The sequence below is a fragment of the Rhinoderma darwinii genome, chromosome 1 (assembly GCF_050947455.1).
Source record: "Rhinoderma darwinii isolate aRhiDar2 chromosome 1, aRhiDar2.hap1, whole genome shotgun sequence".
In the NCBI taxonomy this organism is placed as follows: domain Eukaryota; kingdom Metazoa; phylum Chordata; class Amphibia; order Anura; family Rhinodermatidae; genus Rhinoderma; species Rhinoderma darwinii.
Genome location: NC_134687.1, coordinates 7,335,248 through 7,356,211, shown reverse-complemented (window position 1 = coordinate 7,356,211; position 20,964 = coordinate 7,335,248). Strand labels below are relative to the sequence as shown.

Here is a 20,964-nt window from a genome sequence, read left to right as displayed (position 1 = left end):
GGGTGCTAGAACCAGCCTAATTTTGATGTGATGGAGGTATGCCAGATTACTAGAATAGAACTCGCCGCGGAGCAGGAGGAGGAAGGCGCGTACTGACAGAATAAAAAGCTCTGACATTTTACTCCCACTAAAGTACACAAAAAGTTTTTTTTTTTATAGCCTTTTGTTGGTATAGATTAGGTCCTTCCCTGTAATAGGAATACCAGCGGGTTGTCGAGGTACACAAAGGTCAGGTGATTATGGTGGCAAGCAAATAATCTTATGTTCTGCTCGGGACAATGCCATGAGTTGCATTAAATTATAATAATAATTTGTTGTTTTGTACAGGACTAACGAAAACTTGAGCAGTTTCCAAAAATACTCCGAAAGTTAGAACCTAAAACTCCAACGTGTTTGACTGGTGAGGGATTTTATATGGGAACTAAGATGATAATAAACGTTATTCGAGGTGTGAACCACATTGGGATCCATGCCTAAAAAAAGCCAAATTGTATCACACTTGACCAGACTTTTTATCTTAGACATATTGGGGCGGGTTAATTCATTCCATCCTACATTTCGACAGGATAAAACTAGACCAGGTGGGCAAAAACGGAGCCAAATTTATCACAATGGCACACACAGTAAGATCATTTTGGCCCATCTTACTAGATACCTCTTCTTTTTGCCACCTCTTGGCTGGCGTATTTTACATCAACATTTTCCCCCGCAAAAAAATCCTCTAAGCTTTGTCCTTTTTCTAAACACAAAACCTTCGAGGTGGGTGCTGAAAGTGTCTAAAAACATAATAAATTTGGTGCAGGCCATGTACCTAACTTTTGTAAATCTGCTATCAATATCAAACTCTTTGGAAAATGCAACTACGCCAATATGATGACTGAAGACAGCCATAGAGATCATCAATGTGATATTGGAAGTGTGAAGACCCAAAACCATCACCAAGAGTAAACCGAAGTCGAGTTGATTATTGAAGTGCAGACTAAAACTCTGTTCCCACCTCTGTCCTGTTTCCTATTTATAACGGAAACCCGGCCGCAGTACTGGACCTGTTGGATGATGGATACCCCTAGCGCCTGACGGATCCCATGGACTTGTAATGGGGTCCATTGGGTTCCACCGTGTTGTCCGACATTTTGAAAAGAAATATAGGGTTGCCTGCCTCCTCTTGTAAAATATGACGGGATTTGCGATGTAAGGGAACCATAGATGGATCAATGATGGTTAAATGACGTTTACATGGTAGAGTTTGATTGGAATATGGGGTTAACAAAGAGGGTTTAGGTTGTATTTTAAATTATTTTTAGATGATTTACTGAATTTATTGTGAACTCAACTTCATTCTCCTCTATGAATTATCTAGGAAAGGTTGACAATGGTTATATTTGCCACAAGTACATTGTTTCCTGCTTCACCGGTGGCTGTTACTGTTTTTTATATCAATTTCATGATCTTCAAAATATTTAAACATTTCCAAAAGTTTATCTGAGTAAAAATAGTCATTCTAATTTGAATAATGAACGAAAAGAGAAAATATTATCAGAATTATCATAGTTGTTGTTGACATAGTAAAAATATTCCAATGAGTAGAACGGACTTGAAATCTGACAACTACCCAGTGGCATAACTACCACTGTAGCAGCCATAGCGACTGCTATGGTACCCGAGGCATGAGGGGGCCCGTGCCACCCACCGGCACAATCCGCCACAGGCCTGGTGGCACCGCTAGCAGACGCTACGGGCGATACAGCAGTAGCGACGCCACATTCAATTAGGGCGCAGATACTATTGAACACTATTTCAGGGCAGAGAGGCGGGGGCGCTATCTTCAAGGGGGACTGCATGGCACTATTTACAAGAGGGAGATGTATCACTATCTACAGGGGCTGCTGTATGGCACTATCTACATAGAGTAGCTGGGTGGCACTATCTACAGGGGGGCTGTATGGCACTATCTACAAGGGGGAGATGGGGGACACTGTCTACAGGAGGGCACTATCTACAGTGGGGCTGTATGGCACTATCTACAAGGGGGAGGTGGGGGCACTGTCCACAGGGGGGCACTATCTACAGGGGGCTGTATGACACTATCTACAAGGGGGATGTGGGGACACTATCTACAAGGGGGGTCAGTATGGCCCTGTCTACAAGGGGGAAGGGTTGAACTATCTACAGTGGGAGTGTGACACTGTCTACAGGGGGGCTGTATGGCAGAATCTACAGGGGGCTGTATGGCACTATCTACTGGGGGGGCACTATCTACAAGGGGGGGTTATGGGGCCGAGTTACGCCCCGGCAATTACTACTGTGAGCCATAATTGCGGTCAGTTGTCGCTTCCTTTCCTCCATTCCTGATGGCAGCTCACAATGCAGTACTCTATAGAGGGGGGGGGGGGGACAATGAGCACAGAAAAATACCACGGCCGTTGGTAAGAGAATACGGGACATAATGGAAGTGAAATTCAGAGCCCAATGTAACATAAGGAGAATTATTATAATATTGATCGTAATATCAACGATGACTTTCATTTTTCTTTTAAATCTTAACAACCATACACGAGTGCGGACTGAGCGTCCACTCCTGTAATCGGGCTACTAAAATAGAATCTCAATGATATATTAGAGCATATTAACCACACTTGGACCCTTCCATGACCGTACAAAGTACAATACACAGATTTGTAGGTCTAATAATGAAAATTACCGCCGTAATATACAATCTATACCGCCGTCCTGATCATAGACTTCAGCACCCACCTATTAAACACAAGTACGTGACTTTGGTTTGTGTGTCCTCTACGCGGCTTGTCTGTGTTTAATAACTCAGCATCGGGCCGAGCGCTGCACTTTAGTCCTAAGCGCGGTCTACGCGCCACAATTTCTGAGTGTAAAAAGCAAAAATGAAAACTGTAATTGTCCTTTTCTTAAGCTGCACAGAAAATGATTTACTTAAACAACAGAGTGGGCTTAGGGCAAGGGATTTCCCAGCAGGCACTTGTGCTGCCTTTTGTGTCTGTCACATTCACTTAACAATAACAGTATTTTTTTTAATATAATGAATGATTTCGCTCAGCCACTTATTCTTTTACGCGCTGGCTCCTGCAGACCCACTACATGTATTTTAATTTATATTTCCTAGGCATATTTACTAGGAAAACTACATTTAGACATCAACCTCATTATCTCGAAAGTCAAACTGGAAAATGAAGGCCACTTATCCGTATCAATTGTCTTTATCAAACCTAGGAAAAAACACTGGGAGCATTTGAAATGAGTTCCGTTTGTCAAAAGCTACAGACAATTCCCGAGGTTTAAGAGAAAATTGGAAACAATTATTTAGACCTTCTTAAAAATAGCCGTGAATGGACATGAATTTGGCCTCAATAGTACATTGCCGAAATTGTACCCAGTCGTTTCAAAACAGGGTGTTCTTTAGCAGCAGTCTTGAATGACTATCTACCTTCAAAATGACTATCCTCTTCCGACAAGGTCAAGGTTGAGTTAAACAATGGACTGTTGTCTACGAGCAGAACCAGATGGACTCTTTTGGAAATATTAGCCAACAACTAGATAGTTCTAGTTGATCTAGCTACACTATTGATCTTGTGCCTTATTGTCTTTTAAAGCGGTAATGACATTGAAAGAATGTCTGCCACCAGCATAATTGACCAATAAATTGTAATGCTTAGGCCCCATGCACACGAACGTGCTTTTGCGGCCGCAATTCCCCCGAAAATCCACGGGAGAATTGCGGCCCCATTTATTCCTATGGGGCCATGCACACGACCCCGGAGTCCGGACCGCAGAAAGAACGGGCAAGCCTTATGATGGCCGTGTTCTGCGGTCCGGGCTCATTGAAAATAATGACCGCGGCCATGTGCAGAGCCCGCGATTTGCGGGCGGCTCACGGCTGGCACTCCGTGGCCGGCCGACCCGAAAATCACGGCCGTGCACATGGCTACGGTCGTGTGCATGAGGCCTTAGTTTTCCCCTCCTTAAAATATTGAGTCAACTAGAAAGTTCTTTAGCTGTAATTAATTTTTTGATCAACAGTATTTGCTCTTGAATGTTCTTGTATTCTAAAGTAATGTCGTAGTTGGAATATCCGATACTAACAGGGTTGTCCTTGACTCTCATCTTTTGTACAACTGGTATATTCACACCTGAAAATACTGTCCATTAACTTGACCACAACTTTTCAATCTTTTTTTTACTGTTAGCCTTACCAGCCAGAACATGGTGATCCCTGGGCCTCACCATTGGTCATAATGACCAATCTTATCAAACTTGATCTACTTGTACATTACAATATGACCTTGAACTTTTGGTCTTGACCTTGAATATTAGGCCTTTCATCATAGTCCTACCGACCTGATGTTCGGTTATTTAACCTGCACCCAACCTACCTTTTCATTTGTACGCTACCTGAGGAAGAAACCAGTCCGGTTTCGAAACACTGTGCTGTTGTGTTTGTACTTAATAAGACCCCTTTTATACCTACCTTGTCTTCATGACCAAGACGAATGAACCACTCTAACCGTCGATGATTCATCAACCGGCTGGGCCAGAGAGACCTCCGTTCTTTTTTCCATACTCCTGCTTTCATCATAGTTGACAGACTGGTACAGAAGGAGAGAGGACCCTTCCCTTGAGGGCTTACGATCTACAAAAACTAGGAAGTTCTTCAGATGTATTAGCACATTTAACCAAGCCATGATTTATCACCAACCATGGCGTTAAGCCTTGTTGTCTTCTACGGTTATATTCCGAAGGACTACCCACTGACAGCAATATTGACATGGAAGAAGACTGTAGATTATCATGTCACTGGCCAGCTAGTGGTGACAACCAAATCTGAACTCTGTTTTATGCTCATTGATGTTGTCACATTTTAGATTCCCTTACAACTACACCAAAGCTGTCCATACACGGTTTAATGTCTTGGCCTAGTGTGATGACTGGTTACTGCTGTGTATGGGGATATATCAAGCACTTATGACAGATTCTCTGGGTAGATTATCTATGGCAGAGGCATTACTGGCCACCATGAAAAGGAGATCTCTCACAGATCATTGCTGGTAGTGAGACATTTCATCGTGTATGACCAGTTGTATCGATATTCAATCTCACCTGTGATCTCTACACATTCAGAAGCATTTTTTTCATCAAAATGTCTTCAACTGAGTGTTCCTTGCTGAGTAATGGTGGCATGTAGTGTCCTCGACACCTCGGCCAACTCCAACTGGCATAAAAAATTATAAATTGATAAAAATTAAACTTTTAACTGGAATAGCTAAGGATACTGTATTAAACATAGTAAACTGTACCCATGCATGAACGTATCCTATATACACAGTGAACATATACCGACCAATATGGCAGCTACAAGACAGCTATAACTTTACCTCCACCAGGTGCCGATTTCAGACTGTAAAATCAATACTAGGATTTGGGATATTGCCATGTCTCCTCTTTTCCCTTTTAAATATTTCTAATATATATTTTAGATATTATATTAGGAATAATTTAAAACCTAAATTATAACATAAAAATCATATAATACCCCCATACCCATATATATTGTCAAAGTAGACACCTGGTATGGTGAGAGAATTCCACCCAGCACTTTACAGCTCATGAGCACCTTCATGAAATTTGACATGAAAGCGTAATGTTTTGTAAAAATTAGACACAATCTCAGGTTTGTGGATAAAAGTCTGTCCTAAACCGAGCGTGAGATGCATAATATCTCCTAAAAATAAAAGTACAAGATGTGCAGAGTTCATAAGTCACTTATGTCCTTGTCTGCATATCTTCACAACATCACAGAACAAAAATCTCTGTGATCCAGATGCCGCATATAAATGGTCTGATTAGGCGCAGGGGGTGAGTAGATATCCAACTACTCATCTTCTCACTTAAAAAAACAACAACAACAACAAAAAGACCCCCTTAATGTTTTAATCAGAGGGCACATAAACACTCTGGTAATAGGGGTGATAAGAAAAGTTCCTGTATCCCCACTCCAGAGTCACTGGAGGCTGTACAGGGGGGGAGATAACAGTAACAGGCTGTGTCTTTCTTCCTGCTCTCACTTGCAGCTTCGCCTCCTCCTTCCCCTACACAGACACAGAACCAGGAAGTAAAACTTTTCATGCTTCTCCCTGACTTCAAATGAGCGCTGCTCCCCGAATATTTCTCCTAGAATATTGAGTTTGGTATTATTTAAAAGCTAAGATTCTGAAACTTTAATATTTTTATCACATTAAGCACTAGCTTATATTATAGACATGGTAAGTTTTAAAGTCATGACATATTACAAGGACAACCTTGACAGTAAAAGGTTTAAAGGGGGTTCTCTGGGTCATAGTAAATACAGTATGTTTTAATAGTTAGCTATATGGTCACTTTACTCGGTGCTGCTGGAGCTGTTGCCATGTTGCAAACTTTACTTTGTAAAGCCTCATTTTCACAGACTCCTATGTCTCAATGAAACCTGTTTATAGTAATCTCCGCTCAGGGCAGCGGTATACCGGGAATCTGTAGTTGCAGAGCAAGAATGACAATTATATTGTGGTTCTACGCACATGGAGCTGCTTAACCTTATCGACTATGGAAACAACTCAGCAAAGGTCAATACAAAGTAGTTATTTTTTGCTTCGAATGCTCAATTGTCCTTCTTTTATTATAGTCTGCCATAACACAACCTCCTGGAGAATTGCTTTAGTATTAATCTTCAATGTTTTAAGTTATCGGACGGGGGGGTGGGGGGGGGGCGGTGATGTTTTTATCTCATTACCTACGGAACCATTCTGCTTATGGTCAGTAGTATATTTTCCTTATGGTACATAGGGTGGTATAGTTCATTTACATAATTGAAGTAGGAGGTATGAATGTATGCACACAGCAGTGCAGAGGTTGTTTTGTAAATGGATTGAGAGTGGCTGCTTGACTGCAGAGAAACTACAGCCCTTTAATCCCTCAGCTGGTTAAGGAGCCCTGCCGAGTTTCTGCTTCTCCGGCCAGAGGGAGATAATGGTCCATTTTGTTGTAAAAATCACACAGCGCAGACTATACTATGTCGTACATTCCTATTGATTTGTTATAACTGCTAGCATTGCTTTGTCAGGTTCTCTCGTCAGCCGCCATCCGCTAGAACCACAATCAAATAGCAACTACGGTCCTCAAAGCGGCGACTATTGTTCCAGATATTGAGTCGCAAATTGTGCTCGGTCATAAAACAAGGCAGTGTGTCTCGATCTGTTAGTGAATGTGATCAGATTTTAAAGAGAGGAAAAAAAGGAAATAATTCAGAAATAAAATCTTCCAATGTCGTATAAATCTAGTCTTAAAGGGTAACTTCCCCTGATATAAACCATTACTGTGTTCATTTATTCTGGGTTTCCATACGCAGTAATGTTACATTGTGTTCAGAAATGTATGAGATCCGCACTCCACTACGCTACAATAACAGCTTTTCCATTGATATTTTACGACAACCAGCCTCCTTTAAAGTGAAAAGAATGTTATGTTGTCACAGCTCCGCCCCTTATACTACTGAATAGTAACTTTAGTTAGTTATGTTGTTTTTCAACATGTCATCTATAAATAAATGTGTATAAATCACTTGAGAGGTTGAGCCCCCGGGTCTATAATCTGGACTGCAGGAAGAACGCTATATTGATGACATTTATTAAATTCATAGAGTGCCTTCAAGGGTGGTGGCCCCCTCCAGTAAGTCTATAACAGTGCTGGACTTCACTCTGTGGAGGCCCCTGTGCATAATAAGGAACATGAGTCCTAGGAGACCTCACTGGTGGATGATATTGAATACACTTAAAAAAATAAGAAAAAGTTTTTCCAGCTCACCACTTCTGCCCCGGGTCTCCTGTATAGCGCTCGGATTTACATCTTGGTTGTAATGTATTCATAGGAAAAATAGAAGTTCAATCCAGCGCTTCAGAGTTAAACGTCCAAACTTCAACCATCTTCTCGATTAATTGTACAGCGACATCAGGGGGTGGGGGAACAGAGCCAGATTGAATAGACTTGGCTTGGATGGCAACTATTTTTAGGTTCACCTTATATGACCTGAGGCCATGCATCTTAAAACTTAAAAGGAGTACACCTCTTAGAACAATCCTTTTTTGTTAGAACTGATCCCCGCATATAAGCTGATCACAGAGTGTCCCACTGTTAGGATCACTAGAGATCATCTGTAATCTTCAGGGGAACCCTGGAGCAAGTGTTTCATATCCCTGCAGCGCCACCACAGGGGAAATAAAGTATGACACAAGTCCCTTTAATATCGATGTGCTGTCCTTGTAATGCATGGACATGCCGGGTTCTCCAGTGAGAGATGCTTTTTGTGGATTTTTTTAAGGTTCCTAAACTGGAACACCCCCCAACCATTAACTCTCTAATAATGTATTAGAAAATGGATTTTTATAAACTAGACAATCCAAGGTTTTAGCAGTCGTCTGTGTTCTGCCAATGGCTCCAGACTCCAGGCTACTAGAAAACAGCTTATGCATCCTGCAGACCTACAAGACAACCATGGGGATATCCAAACTGACGCCACAGATCATTTTATGGATATGCTATTATTTCTTTTTACTTTTCTATGTCAGTCTGATAATCGGGATCATTTGAAAACCCAACAATTTTACTGCCATTTTAATTTAGAATATTTTTTAGAGAAATTTGGATTTTTTTTTTTCTTCTATGCTATCATCTGTCTACGGGGCTGTTACATCTGCATGACTCCATTGTACAGCCAGGTCTCCTGTAAATGTGGCCTTGGCTATTGTTCCATCTCTGTTCCGATTCCTTTTCAGACCGGAGACATGAATGATGACTAAAAGGGTGAGACTTTCTCCTTACTGAATAAATCCCATTTGTACCAAGGCTTTGGTACTGGAGCTGGCCTGCTGGGAGTACATAAAGTGTGCCATGAATGGCTGTCCAGGGCAGACGGGCTAATTAACTGCTGCATGAAAGACCCAGCGCACTGCACTTAATACAGGAATTCATGTGGTCTCCCCTGAAATCACTGAAATTACACTCAATGATGAATTCCTGTTCCCAACGACTTAATGGAAAAAGAGCTTGAATGGGTATGTGATACATAAGAGAAGACTTATGGGTCTAATATCACATGCTCCTGACTGGGTGCTAGATATTTGATGGTTATGAAGGAGTTAAATAGAAACTCTCTTAATGTGATTGTCCACTTTATTATGAATCCCGTTTTCAAAAGTCCTTTAATTATATATTTGTGACCCAGTGGTGGGTATCTAACCAGGGACACCCTTCTCGTATATAAAAGTGACAGCCTCAACCACCTTAGTGTTACGATTATCATCGGAGAAGTGGATCATTGAGCCACAACCGGTTTCGTTTTGGCTAAACTAAATTAGAGAGTCTAAGGAATCTCCCCGTTATTCACCCCTAACCCCCTGTCAGATTCCCCAGCGTAGTAACTGTTTGGCAGGTGATATGCTGCTAGGACTGTCTAGAGAAGAAAAGGTAAAGTCAGGAACCAAACTAGGAATCGTCACTAGGAAAGCGGTCAAGATGCAACAAACCAGAGGAAGAGACGAAGATGTAAACATCAGACGAGCCATGGTAAAAAACTAGGAGCAGGGCCAGCGTTAGCACATTGCAAACCCGGGCAAGTGCTGGGGCCCACTACACTTGCTGTCGTTGCCATCTTCACGGCATCACTGTCCATATATGGACAGTGATGTCAGGAGGAGAGAAGGATTCCTAGGCAGAGAGCTAGTGGCTCTGCTCTGGTACTCCGTCTCTGGGGAAGCCCCTGACATCCCTGTCCAAATATGGACAGTGATATCAGAGGGAGAGAAGGAGTCCCAGGCAGAGCGCTACAAGCGGCTCTGCACTGGGACTCTGTCTATGGGGAAGGCCCTTATATCACTGTCCATATACATGGACAGTGAGGTCAGGATGAGTGTAGGAGTCCCAGGCAGAGCGCTAGCGGCTATGCTCCAGCACACCGTCTCTGGGGAAGCCCCTGACATCACTGTCCATATATGGACAGTGTTGTCAGGAGCAGAACAGTGTCCCAAGCAGAGTAGCGCTCTGCCTGGGACTTTGGCTCTGGGGTTGCCCCTGACATCACTAGCCGTTTATGGACAGTGATGTCAGGGTCTTCTCCAGAGCTGGAGTACCGGAGCACTCTGCCCGGGACACCACTTTCCACATATGTTACAACTAGAAGAAAAAGGTGACGCGTTCGAAGCCGAACCGGCTCCTTCATGATTATTTTCTGACATTGCCTGAGGAAGGAGCCTATTAGGCTTCAAAATGCGTCGCCTGTATCCATTAAAGACTTATTGACCTACACAGTGTCTGCTTCCTCTTTAAGCGACACTAACAACAAATAGTGGATTACATTCCAAGGGACCAGCGCCACTTTAAGTTTTTTTTTTTTGTGTTTTTTCACCTACCCAGGTGTCATTCTCACAATCCTACTATCCTACTTTCCATATGTGGACAGTGATGTCTGGAGCAGAACAGGAGTCCCAGGCAGAGTGCTAATAGTGCTCTGCCCGGGACTATGGCTCTGGGGTTGCCCCTGAAGGAAATGCTGTGGCTGAGGATCCCACTCCTAGAGGGAACCCGAATGGCGCTACCTACAGGGAGGGTGGCTGTGTGGTACTACCAGGGAGGGTGTCTTTGTGGCACTACCAGGGAGGGGGCTGTGGGGCACTACCAGGGAGGGGTGCTGTGTTGCATTACCAGGGAGGAGGGGGCTGTGTGGCACTTCCTAGGAGGAGGGGGCTGTGTGGCACTACCTGGGGGGGGGCTATGTGGCACTGCCTGGGAGGTGGGGGCTTTGTGGTGCTACCTGGGAGGTGATGGCTGTGTGGTACTACCTGGGAGTGGGAGCTGTGTGGCACTACCTGGGGGGGGACGACTGTGTGGCACTATCTGCAGAGGGCACTAAATTTATGGGGGTACAATTAGGGGGCCTAACTTCTATATGGCGGCATAAACAGGGCCTAATGTCTATATGAAGACCGAAGGTTGGAAGAAAAAAGGTTGCAGTTTTCGGGACACGGCGCCAGACCAGTAAGTAGTCAAGTCGATGTATATATTTTGCAGTATCTTTAATCGTTAAAACACTATGCGTTTCAGGACCGGACAGGTCCCTTCGTCAGGTTGCAACCTTTTTTCTTCCAACCTTCAGTCTTCATTTTCCCCGGGTATAGAGGCTTTTACCTGTGGGATATCAGCGGGTGGCAGCCGACGCCACGTAAGGGATCTTCTACATCATACATGCGAAGCAGTAGCGTTGTGCCTACATGTGCACAACACGATTAGGTGAGTACACCAACTTACCCTTCATTGTCTCAATCCATTTCCATACAATATCACCTTAGAGGAGCGCCGTTGTTTTTCCTCCACCCCTCCATTTTCTCCTTTACATATCTTCTAATGTCTATATGGGGGCACAAGGTGACGTTTTCTGCCATTTTACTGCCACAGTGAGTTCCCCCGCAAGGGGCCTACCAAGTCTGTGTCGCCCAAGGGCCCATATAAACCTGGAGCCGGCCCAGACTAGCGGGTTGGATTCCTCTTTAAATAGTTGCCAGGTTCATCATCATCAGAGCGTGTCTGGTTGCTACAGTTACCTGATGCGACCATGAGCTAGAAGCAGGGATTATGCGGCCGCCTGCAGGAGATTGTCACAGGATGGGGAGAGGTGAGTAAAAGTTACGTTTGCTGTGGAAACCTGATGTAGCCAGAGGCTGGAGGCAGGGCAGCTGCGGCTTCCAGCAGAGTATCGTTGCAGAGAGGTGGGTAATACTTAGTATTAGGCACTGCAGGATCGCACATTATAAAGGGTAATAGGGGCTAAATATATAAAAACCTATAAAGGAAACCAGGCCACATGACCCAAGCTAACCAGGGACCAAAATAAATAATATAAACCTAGAACATCCCTTGAAGTAGTGATATTAAATTATATAAAGGCAATTTATCCAAGTAGATCATACAAATAAATCTTTATTAAATATAATTCATAATCACAACTGAAGAAACACCCAATAAAAAACAAAAAAGTTGGAGAATGTAAAAGTACAAAGAATAAATATCAATTAATAGACTGTCAATCAGCATTCATTTAAATGACGCAATGATCGGAAAATGTGAGGGATGAATGATCGCCGATATGATTGTCCATCCCCATATATTTTCATCTTGTTGACAGTACATACCCGAGGAGACTTGCTGCCGACCAGCGACCATTGATGTGCTCGATTGTCGGTGATCGCCGCCATGTTCACACATGGCGATAATCGGGAGGAGCGTTCGTAGAGCACTTGGGGCAAATATTCAGTTGTTGCTTTATCCTTGTATCTAAACACACTAGTCAGACCGATAGGATTGTTGGGGCCCCCTCATGTACCCAGGGCACATGCCCCACCAGAACTCCTGTATGACCTTGGCTTCTGTACTAGATACCACAGTATGACAAGGGGTTATCCAAACCGAGCAACTCAACTAAAGGCTTAATCACACAAACGGGCGTCAAATCGGTCATGAAAAACAGCCATTTTTTACGGCTGATTTGAATCCGTGCGGGACCCGATTTCACAGATCCCTCAGACTTGAGTTTATTGAGGGATCCGTGAAAACAGGCAAAAATAGGACATGTCGAACGGCTGAATATCCAGTTCTTGTGACTAAGCCATTAGAGTGGTTTCCAATATCTCCCTTCCCCAATGGTCTATTTATTTATTTTATTCATTTATATAGCACCAACATATTCCGCAGCGTTCTACAGAGATTGTCATCATTTACATCAATCCATGTCCTCATTGGGGCTCACAATCTAAATTCTACATGATCTTATCAGTAAGTTTTTGGAGCGTTGGGTTCTGTTCACACGTAGGAAATTTGCGGCGGATTCCGCTGCAAAATTTCGCTTTCCATTCATTTCAATGGGAGTCGGATGATTCTAGATTATTATTTCATTTAGCGCGAAAAAGAAGCGTCCTGCCCGATCCTCGGCGGTTTCTGCCCGAACCTCCCATTGCAGTCAATGGAAGGGAGGAATAGTACTGCGGCTGATTTTGAGTGGCCCGCCACGCAAAATTCGCCATGTGAACTACCCCTTGGATGAAACCAGAGTAGTCGAAGGAAAAACAAGGAGAACATACAAACCCTATGCAGATGTTGCCCTTGGTCGGGTTCAGATCCCGGCGCTGCAAGGCAACAGAGCTAACAGTCTATTAATTACTCCTAACTTGTCTTTAGGGGAAAGGGTAGTGGTGGGAAGAACTCCGCAGAAATTTACCAGCATAAGCACTTCTGATCCTCAAAATCCTTTATCTTCCTCTAACGTGTCAGTTTTATAATTAGGATAAGACTCAAAACCGTGTATGACAAACTTCAGTCCACCCTTCTGCAGCACACATAGAACACTATCATGCTTCTGGACTGAAATGAATATAGTTCCATTACTGAATTCAAGCAATACAACTACAATATTTTTCTAATTTTTATATAGTTCTATAGGTCTAACTTGCAGTACCACATTTTACCACAAATGCTTTCCATAGATACTAATGCAACAGCGCCCCCACTCCCAACGCAGCTCTAAACTCTTTTCTTTGAAACTTTGGAATGAATAATCTCTCAGAAATAATAATCCCCTGATTTTAATAATCAAGAATAGGTTTATAACTTATTCACTTTACAGCAAATAGGGGACGCCATCCCTTTAAGTGGAACTTGATAAATAACTTGGCTGTGTAGAGTCTGTACATCTTATCTTCTATACTCTTTTCAGACAATCATTCATCTGTAGACTATATGTTATATGTCATCTATATATACCCTGTGGGCTATATAATTGTGTATGGCGTGAGGCCATATTTACCATACGTTTTTGCTTCCCTGAGACGGTGAATGTTTTCGACCATTAGACGAGACATTCCCTTTATGTGCCGCTTCATGGGACTTTTATGTGCAGAATACAGTAAGTCACTCGTTTCCTTGTACTATAAATAGATCGAGTTCAGTCTCCGGCATTTCACAGATCAGTGGGGAAATACGGTTAAACATTGAAGAATCTGCACTGAAAATCCGAATGGCGAAACCACAAAAAGTGTAAAAAAAAATAAGAAAGTAAAATAAAATGTTAAAAAATCTAAATAAAAATCAAGTACTGAACTTATCATATTTCTTATACTCCAGTCACATCAAGAGCTGCATGAAAAATACTTAATCATGGTGGAATGAAAAGTTTTGCAACAATCTAATATACTTTGTTTCGATGTAGCACCATTTTCAAGATCCCTGCTTACTGTCAGTGAATGGGATAACTCTTGTTTACATTTAAAAGGTGAGAACCCATCATGACCTATTCCTGCTCACACAGTAGAGACACAAATCTTTCTCCTGTCCTGGAGTCCTGGCTGATATCTTTTAACTTCACTGATATAATGGGCTACAAATATCTCCTTTCCAGGTATATCGGGAAGAGGGCTCCCTCCGCCTCCTCCCACTCCTCCTGGCAGTGATTGACCTTATATAGGGCAGCATAGTCTGATGACAGGTCCCCTTTAAGGTTGGCCGACAACCAATACAATGTATCTTCTTGTCTGGGTCTTATCAGTAGAGTAGCTACATGTACTGAATTAGTGACAAGATGTTCCGCTGCACATGAGACTGCCTCTTTATGCTACACAGACTTGTTTTAGATCCCTCTGAATCAGCTAGAAGAATAGGAAGATTGTATAAGAAATCCAGCAGCTTCCAGATATTAGACAGACAAGGTAAAGAGGCAGAGGTACGCTCTTTGTCCTGACTTGAGGGAGACGTTGTGTAGCTGCTTCCTCGAAGGTTTATAACATGGTGGTTGAATGCCCTTCAGGTACGACTGTTATAGAGCCAAAACCCAATGGAAGTGCGACATCTCCGTATTCTGTATCGTCACCCATTACTACCCCTGTGTAGGTCACATTCAGGGCTGGCCTTCGGTTGGATGATGCCCTGTAGAGTGCCATCTATTGATCTCCCCCTTATAGAATAATGCAAAGATACAGTGGACATATAACCATAATATACAGTGCCAAAATAACATTGCCATACAGATATGTACCTTATAGCTCCTGGGCACCAATGCAAAATATATAATGGGCCCCGCCACCTACCATGTGCCATTTTTAAAATTTGTCTTCGTAAGTAGCAAAGAAGCCTCTTGCACCAGGCATTGGGTGCAACTGATAACTATTGCCATACGGTTCCCAAATAGCACTGCCCGTCAGTTGCCTAAATCAGACTTCCCATTCAATAAACTAGAGAATGAAGCTGCATCCAGTACAGCCGCCTTTCCTTAGGTTTAGGTATCGAGTGTGCGATTGAGGGTGCAGGCCATAGTTGCCCAGGTGATCAGGGCCAGTAGCACCACTTTCAGTAGGCACCAGGCTGCACACTCCATGGAAAACTGAGGTCGCATGACACAAGACCCAATCACCTTGAACCCTATGGAAAATTGTATGTCACAACTGCCTATATACTTGGTCCATAAATTATGCGTATTGGAAAATTTTAATCATGGTTTTCACTCTCTATATTTCTTCACCTCAGGTCAAGGTCTGGTTCCAGAATCGGAGGACCAAACAGAAGAAGGACCAGAGCAGGGACTCTGAAAAACGCTCCTCGTCAACCTCCGAGTCCTTCGCTACCTGTAATATTTTACGGTTGTTGGAACAAGGTAGACTATTGTCGGTTCCGGCTCCACCCAACTTGCTTTCCCCTAGTCAAAATCCATTAGGCATTTCATCGGCGAATGGATCCAGCCTGGGAACATCGGGAAGCACATCTCCCAGTATAAGCAGTACCCCACCTGGAGCCTTCACCCTCCAAGTTCCATCCTTAGCCTCATCCACTTCTCCACGGCTACCAGCTCCACTTTGTTTCCCTGGTCCCCTATTGGGGGGTCTACACGAAATACCCACTGGGTACGGACTAGGAAGCTCAGCCTTTGAGCCTTATACCAGGCTGGAAAGAAAAGACAATATCTCCAGCAAAAAGCCAAGTTCCTAAGAAATATTACTGATGTGAAGGTGTCAAAGTCGAGTCCACTGTGTTTGCTTTTTCTGGCCACACACCTACTTACTGGTCTTGCAAGTCAAATATCAAGAGACTTTTGAAGCAAATGTGTGTAGTGGTGTGTGTGTGTTTATTCTCACGGTGATAGCAAAATTTCTACACAGTACAGAGGCAGCTCTGCGACACGTCCAGCGAGGAGTGGCGGTCCGGATTTTTCCTACCACTTTTTATTGGTCCATAAGCACTTGTACCGCATTGCTAAGTGAGGTGTTCCATCATGTGATTGCCATGTATAGATGCTGAACTAAGAAAATAGAAGACAAGACACTCGTTCAAGACTGAAAAATAGGGGGAGGGGCATTTATTATATTTGTGATGTAAAACTCTTCTAATACATACAGCGTCCTGCAAAAGTATTCACCCCCTTGGTGTTTTTCTTCTTTGTTGCATTACAACCTTGAATTAAAATGGATGCCCACCACTTTGAAGGCGCAAAATATTTTTTACTGTGGCACAAACAATAATTAAGACAAAAAACAGAGCACTTTAATGTGCATAAGTATTCACCCCCTGAAAGTCAATACTTTGTGGAGCCATCTTTTGCTGCAATTATAGATGCAGTCTTTTGGGGTTTGTCTCTATTAGGTCAGCACATCTAGACACTGGGATTTTTGCCCATTTTTCCAGCCGAAACTGCTCCAACTCCTTCAGGTTAGATGGTTGTGTTGGTGTCCAGCATCTTCAAGTCATGCCACCGATTCTCAATTAGATTGGGGTCGGGGCTTTGATTCGACAATTCCAAGACATTAAAATGTTTCCCTTTAAACCCCTCCAGTGGAGCTCCTTCGGTGTTCTCCTTGGTGTCTTTGTAGAATCTCTGATTATTGCCCTCCTTGGCCGGTCTGTGAGTTTTGGTTGGCGCCTTTTCTTGTCCGGATTGTAGTTGTGCCATATTCTTTCCGTTTTTTTTTTTTATAATGGATTCAATGTTGCTCCGTGGGATGTTCAAAGTATAGGATATATTTTCTATAACTAAACCCTGATCTAAACTCCTCCACAACTTCTCTGACCTGTTTGGAGAGCCCCTTGGTCTTCATGTTGCTTAGTGGTGATGTAGACCCCGGGATACTGACGTCATGTGACTGATCATGTGACAGATCATGTGACACTTTGAGTGACCTCATTCAACTAATTATGGGACTTCTGAAGTTAATTGGTTTGATCAGATCTTATTTAGAGGTTTCATAGCAAATGGGGTTAATACATATGCACTCACAACTTTTGCGTTTTTAGTAGTTTTTTTATTTTTATTTTGAAACAATAATATATTTTTTGTAATAATTTGTACTTTTTTTTACAGGTTCATTCCATTAAATCCGATTTAAAATCCATTTTAACTCCATATTGTAATGCAACAAAGCAGGAAAAACACAGAGGGGGTGAACACTTTGCCAAGGCACCGTATGTGTAATTTAACGCATATTGAGCCATGTTACCTTGTGTTTCCAGAATCTATGAGCTGTAGTCACTGGGAATATGTACTTGTTGAACATCCCATAACAAAATCACAGTTCAAAGTTAGTCCCTCTTAGTGGCTTTAGCTGGCCTCCACTCTTCTGAGTCGACTTTCCACTAGATTTGGGGACATGCCTGCAGGTGTATATTCCATAGAAAGATCACTCGTGAGGTCGGGGGCAGTGTTGTTGGTTTGAAGTCAATGTTTAATATAGTTGAGATCAGATCTACAAACAGTCAAGTTCTTAGTCTCCAGACTAAACTCTTTTTATGGACCTCACTTTGAGACCGAAGGAACTGCTATGCTGAAATAGGAGGGTTCCCCAAATTGTCCCAAAGTCAGAAGCTCACAATACCCCATAACATTTTTCTTCATAAAAACGAAAATGCTCCAAACATTATTCCTCCTACATCAGACTTTACACTTGCCACCACACACTCATGTAGGAAGCGTTCTCCTGGCATCCACTAAGCCCAGATTCCTCCATCAATCTGCTGGAAGGTCAAACATGATTTATTCCTCCTTAGAACATTTCCCTTGCTCAAGGGTCCAGTAGTGTTGGCTTTACACCACTCCAGCCAACGCTTGGCATTGAGCTTAATGATCTTAAACGTGTGTGTGTGGTTGCTTGTCCATGGAAAACAAATTTGTAAAACCCCTGGTGATCAATTCTGGTGAGTGTTACCACTTCATGGCTGAGCTATTTCCTGCACTTGGCGGACTTCACTTCAGAATAACCCTAAAACAGTGCCATGTTACAATCATCTCGACCTCACAACTCTATCCACTTCATAATGTTTGTCTATCAAGATTGTATAGCTGTTTGCACTGCGTGTGTCTGGAGTTCACATACTTTTAGCCATGTACTTTATATCAATATATATACTTTCCATCAATATTACCATGTAAAAGGGGTTCTCGACTTTGGACTATCCCTACTTGTTTGAAGGGTCCCTTGACAATAAGATGATCACAAAGTGTTCCCCTGGTAAAATCCCCAGCGATCAGCTGTAATCTGTGAGGAAACCTGGCAGTAAGTGTTCAATCTCCCTGCAGTGCCACAACAGGTGATATTGAGTATTACAAGTGCCCATTCACATTAATGGGCTGTCTGTGTAAAGCAGGACAGGATAGGTCCTCCAGGGCGAAAGAAAAACTCTATGTAACTGCTCTCCGCTCTGGTCAAGAGCTCAGGATCCTGAACCCCGTAACAGAATATATGAAAATGGGTTCTCTAAACCAGACAACCCCGTTCACCCCAAATATAAACACTGTTACACTTATAAAATGCTTCCAAAGTGCATTGTTCATGATATATGGTGTATACATTGCTGGAATGTCCATGAGCTGCCTCCCCCCTCTGATCCTGCACATTTATCTTTAGGGATTCTCATTTAATGTTATTACTTCCATTACGAACAAGTCCTTTGGTTACTGATAATGTAAAAACAAACATAACTACAGGAAAAGCTTCTTGTGGGATTAATCCCGTTGATAAAATAAGCCTAGCTAGAATAAAAAGAAATTCATTATTTCATTGCTATTTATTATAATTTAGTATGGAAATTAAGTTTGCTTTGTAGATGCTAAAATTACGATATCTGTAGAAGGGGAACACGTGGCCCCATGTAAAAATGAATGTTGGTTTTTATCCGCCCATTTACATAGCGAGCGAATAAACCCTCGGGAGCATTAGACATATTTTCCAAATCCAGATAACACCGCCAACAAGTATTCTGTACTCTTTATCTGGGGTAGACCACATTGTGCCCTTGGGTTGGGACTCATCACTGTGCCTGGTGGGGGGGGGGGGACATGACATAGTGGGAGACGCCAGTTAACAGAAATAGCTATCAATGAGTTAAAAGTAAGCAGCTTGGAGTGTACGATGGACCTGCTGGTTCCCCTAACTACTACCCAACCAACTAGTACGATTTTGGTCTCCACTTTTCACAAAAGGAACTCTGTCATTTTTCTGCTGTTGCCACGTTGTGGCCATATTACAAAACAAGACTTGGCGGCATGTTGGGTCAAGGATTGTCCAAGCAAAGACTTGATTTCCAGATAAGATGGTAGCAAAAATATTAGCGTGACCTATAAACTACAGAAGTCTTTCTATTGACTTTAATTTTTGGCTTGTTATGTGGGATCCGTGGTTTCATCCATCTGGAGCACCATTGGTGGCCCTAGCCATGAATACCTGGTGCCAATAAGGTATCTCTGGTTTACAAAGTGTATGAAGGAAATAACATGGTAGCATATCATGATGGTGGCCCCATTCTGGAATAAATCCAACTACCAAATGGTCAATCAAAGATAAAAATATGAGTTCGGTGCATTCCGATATACCGTTTGGCCACAGGCTGTAACGCTGTGTATCCCCTGCCGGTGACATTGACAGAGAAGGATGTTGTAGTTGTCCTGTAACCAGTTCTAATTTATCTTTTGTCCTCCTAAAAACTCTAAATTCATATTTTGTGTCATTTTAAGGACAAAGTGATGTTGTGCTTGGTGCTCGGTACTAAGAGGTGTTTTGACAAATATTTTTTTTCTTCATCCTCACAAAATAAAACTTCTCTGATTTTCATAATTATGACTCGTCTCTGTGTTCTTCATAAAGGGAAAAACCAGGGTCAGATTGAAGTCTATTTGTCACAGTAGAGGAGCAGCAGTGTAAAGCATGGTGTACAGCCATAGCAGCCTGCACCTTTGCTAAATCAGGAGGTGATTTCAGACTATATAGACAATGCAGCTAAGGCTTCGTTCACATCTGCGTCGTGACTCCGTTCATGGGTTACGTCGGAGCTTTCCGTCAGGGGACCCATGAACGGAATCCAAACTGAAACAAATGGAAACCATAGGTTTCCGATTGCATCACCATTGATTTCAATGGTGACGGATCTGGTGCAAATGGGTTCCGTTTGTCACCGGTGTTTAAGGGTTCCGTAGTTTATAAAAAATAAATAGAGAAGTCGACTACGGCATTGATTCTGTCAAAAAGACGGAACCCTTGGGCAACGGTGACAAACGGAATTCATTTTCCTCAAATCCCAAGTTATACCAGCATGCTCCATATCACTATATACAAGAAGATGTATAACTTATACCAGCTGTACATATATAATTATATACAGAAGATACCCAGGTTATACCAGCATGCTCCATATCACTATATACAAGAAGATGTATAACTTATACCAGCTGTACATATATAATTATATACAGAAGATACCCAGGTTATACCAGCATGCTCCATATCACTATATACAAGAAGATGTATAACTTATACCAGCTGTACATATATAATTATATACAGAAGATACCCAGGTTATACCAGCATGCTCCATATCACTATATACAAG

The 20,964-nt window shown here is 42.6% G+C and overlaps 1 protein-coding gene across 1 annotated transcript in view; it reads left to right on the top strand.

The window, feature by feature from the left end:
- VAX2 (ventral anterior homeobox 2) overlaps positions 1–20,160 on the top strand; it is a 58,491-nt gene extending 38,331 nt beyond the window's left edge. The window contains exon 3 of the mRNA XM_075855578.1: positions 15,622–20,160. Coding sequence (XP_075711693.1) covers positions 15,622–16,080 — 459 coding nt within the window. The 3' untranslated portion in view covers positions 16,081–20,160. The remainder of the gene's footprint in view (positions 1–15,621) is intronic.
- Positions 20,161–20,964: the final 804 nt, after the last annotated feature.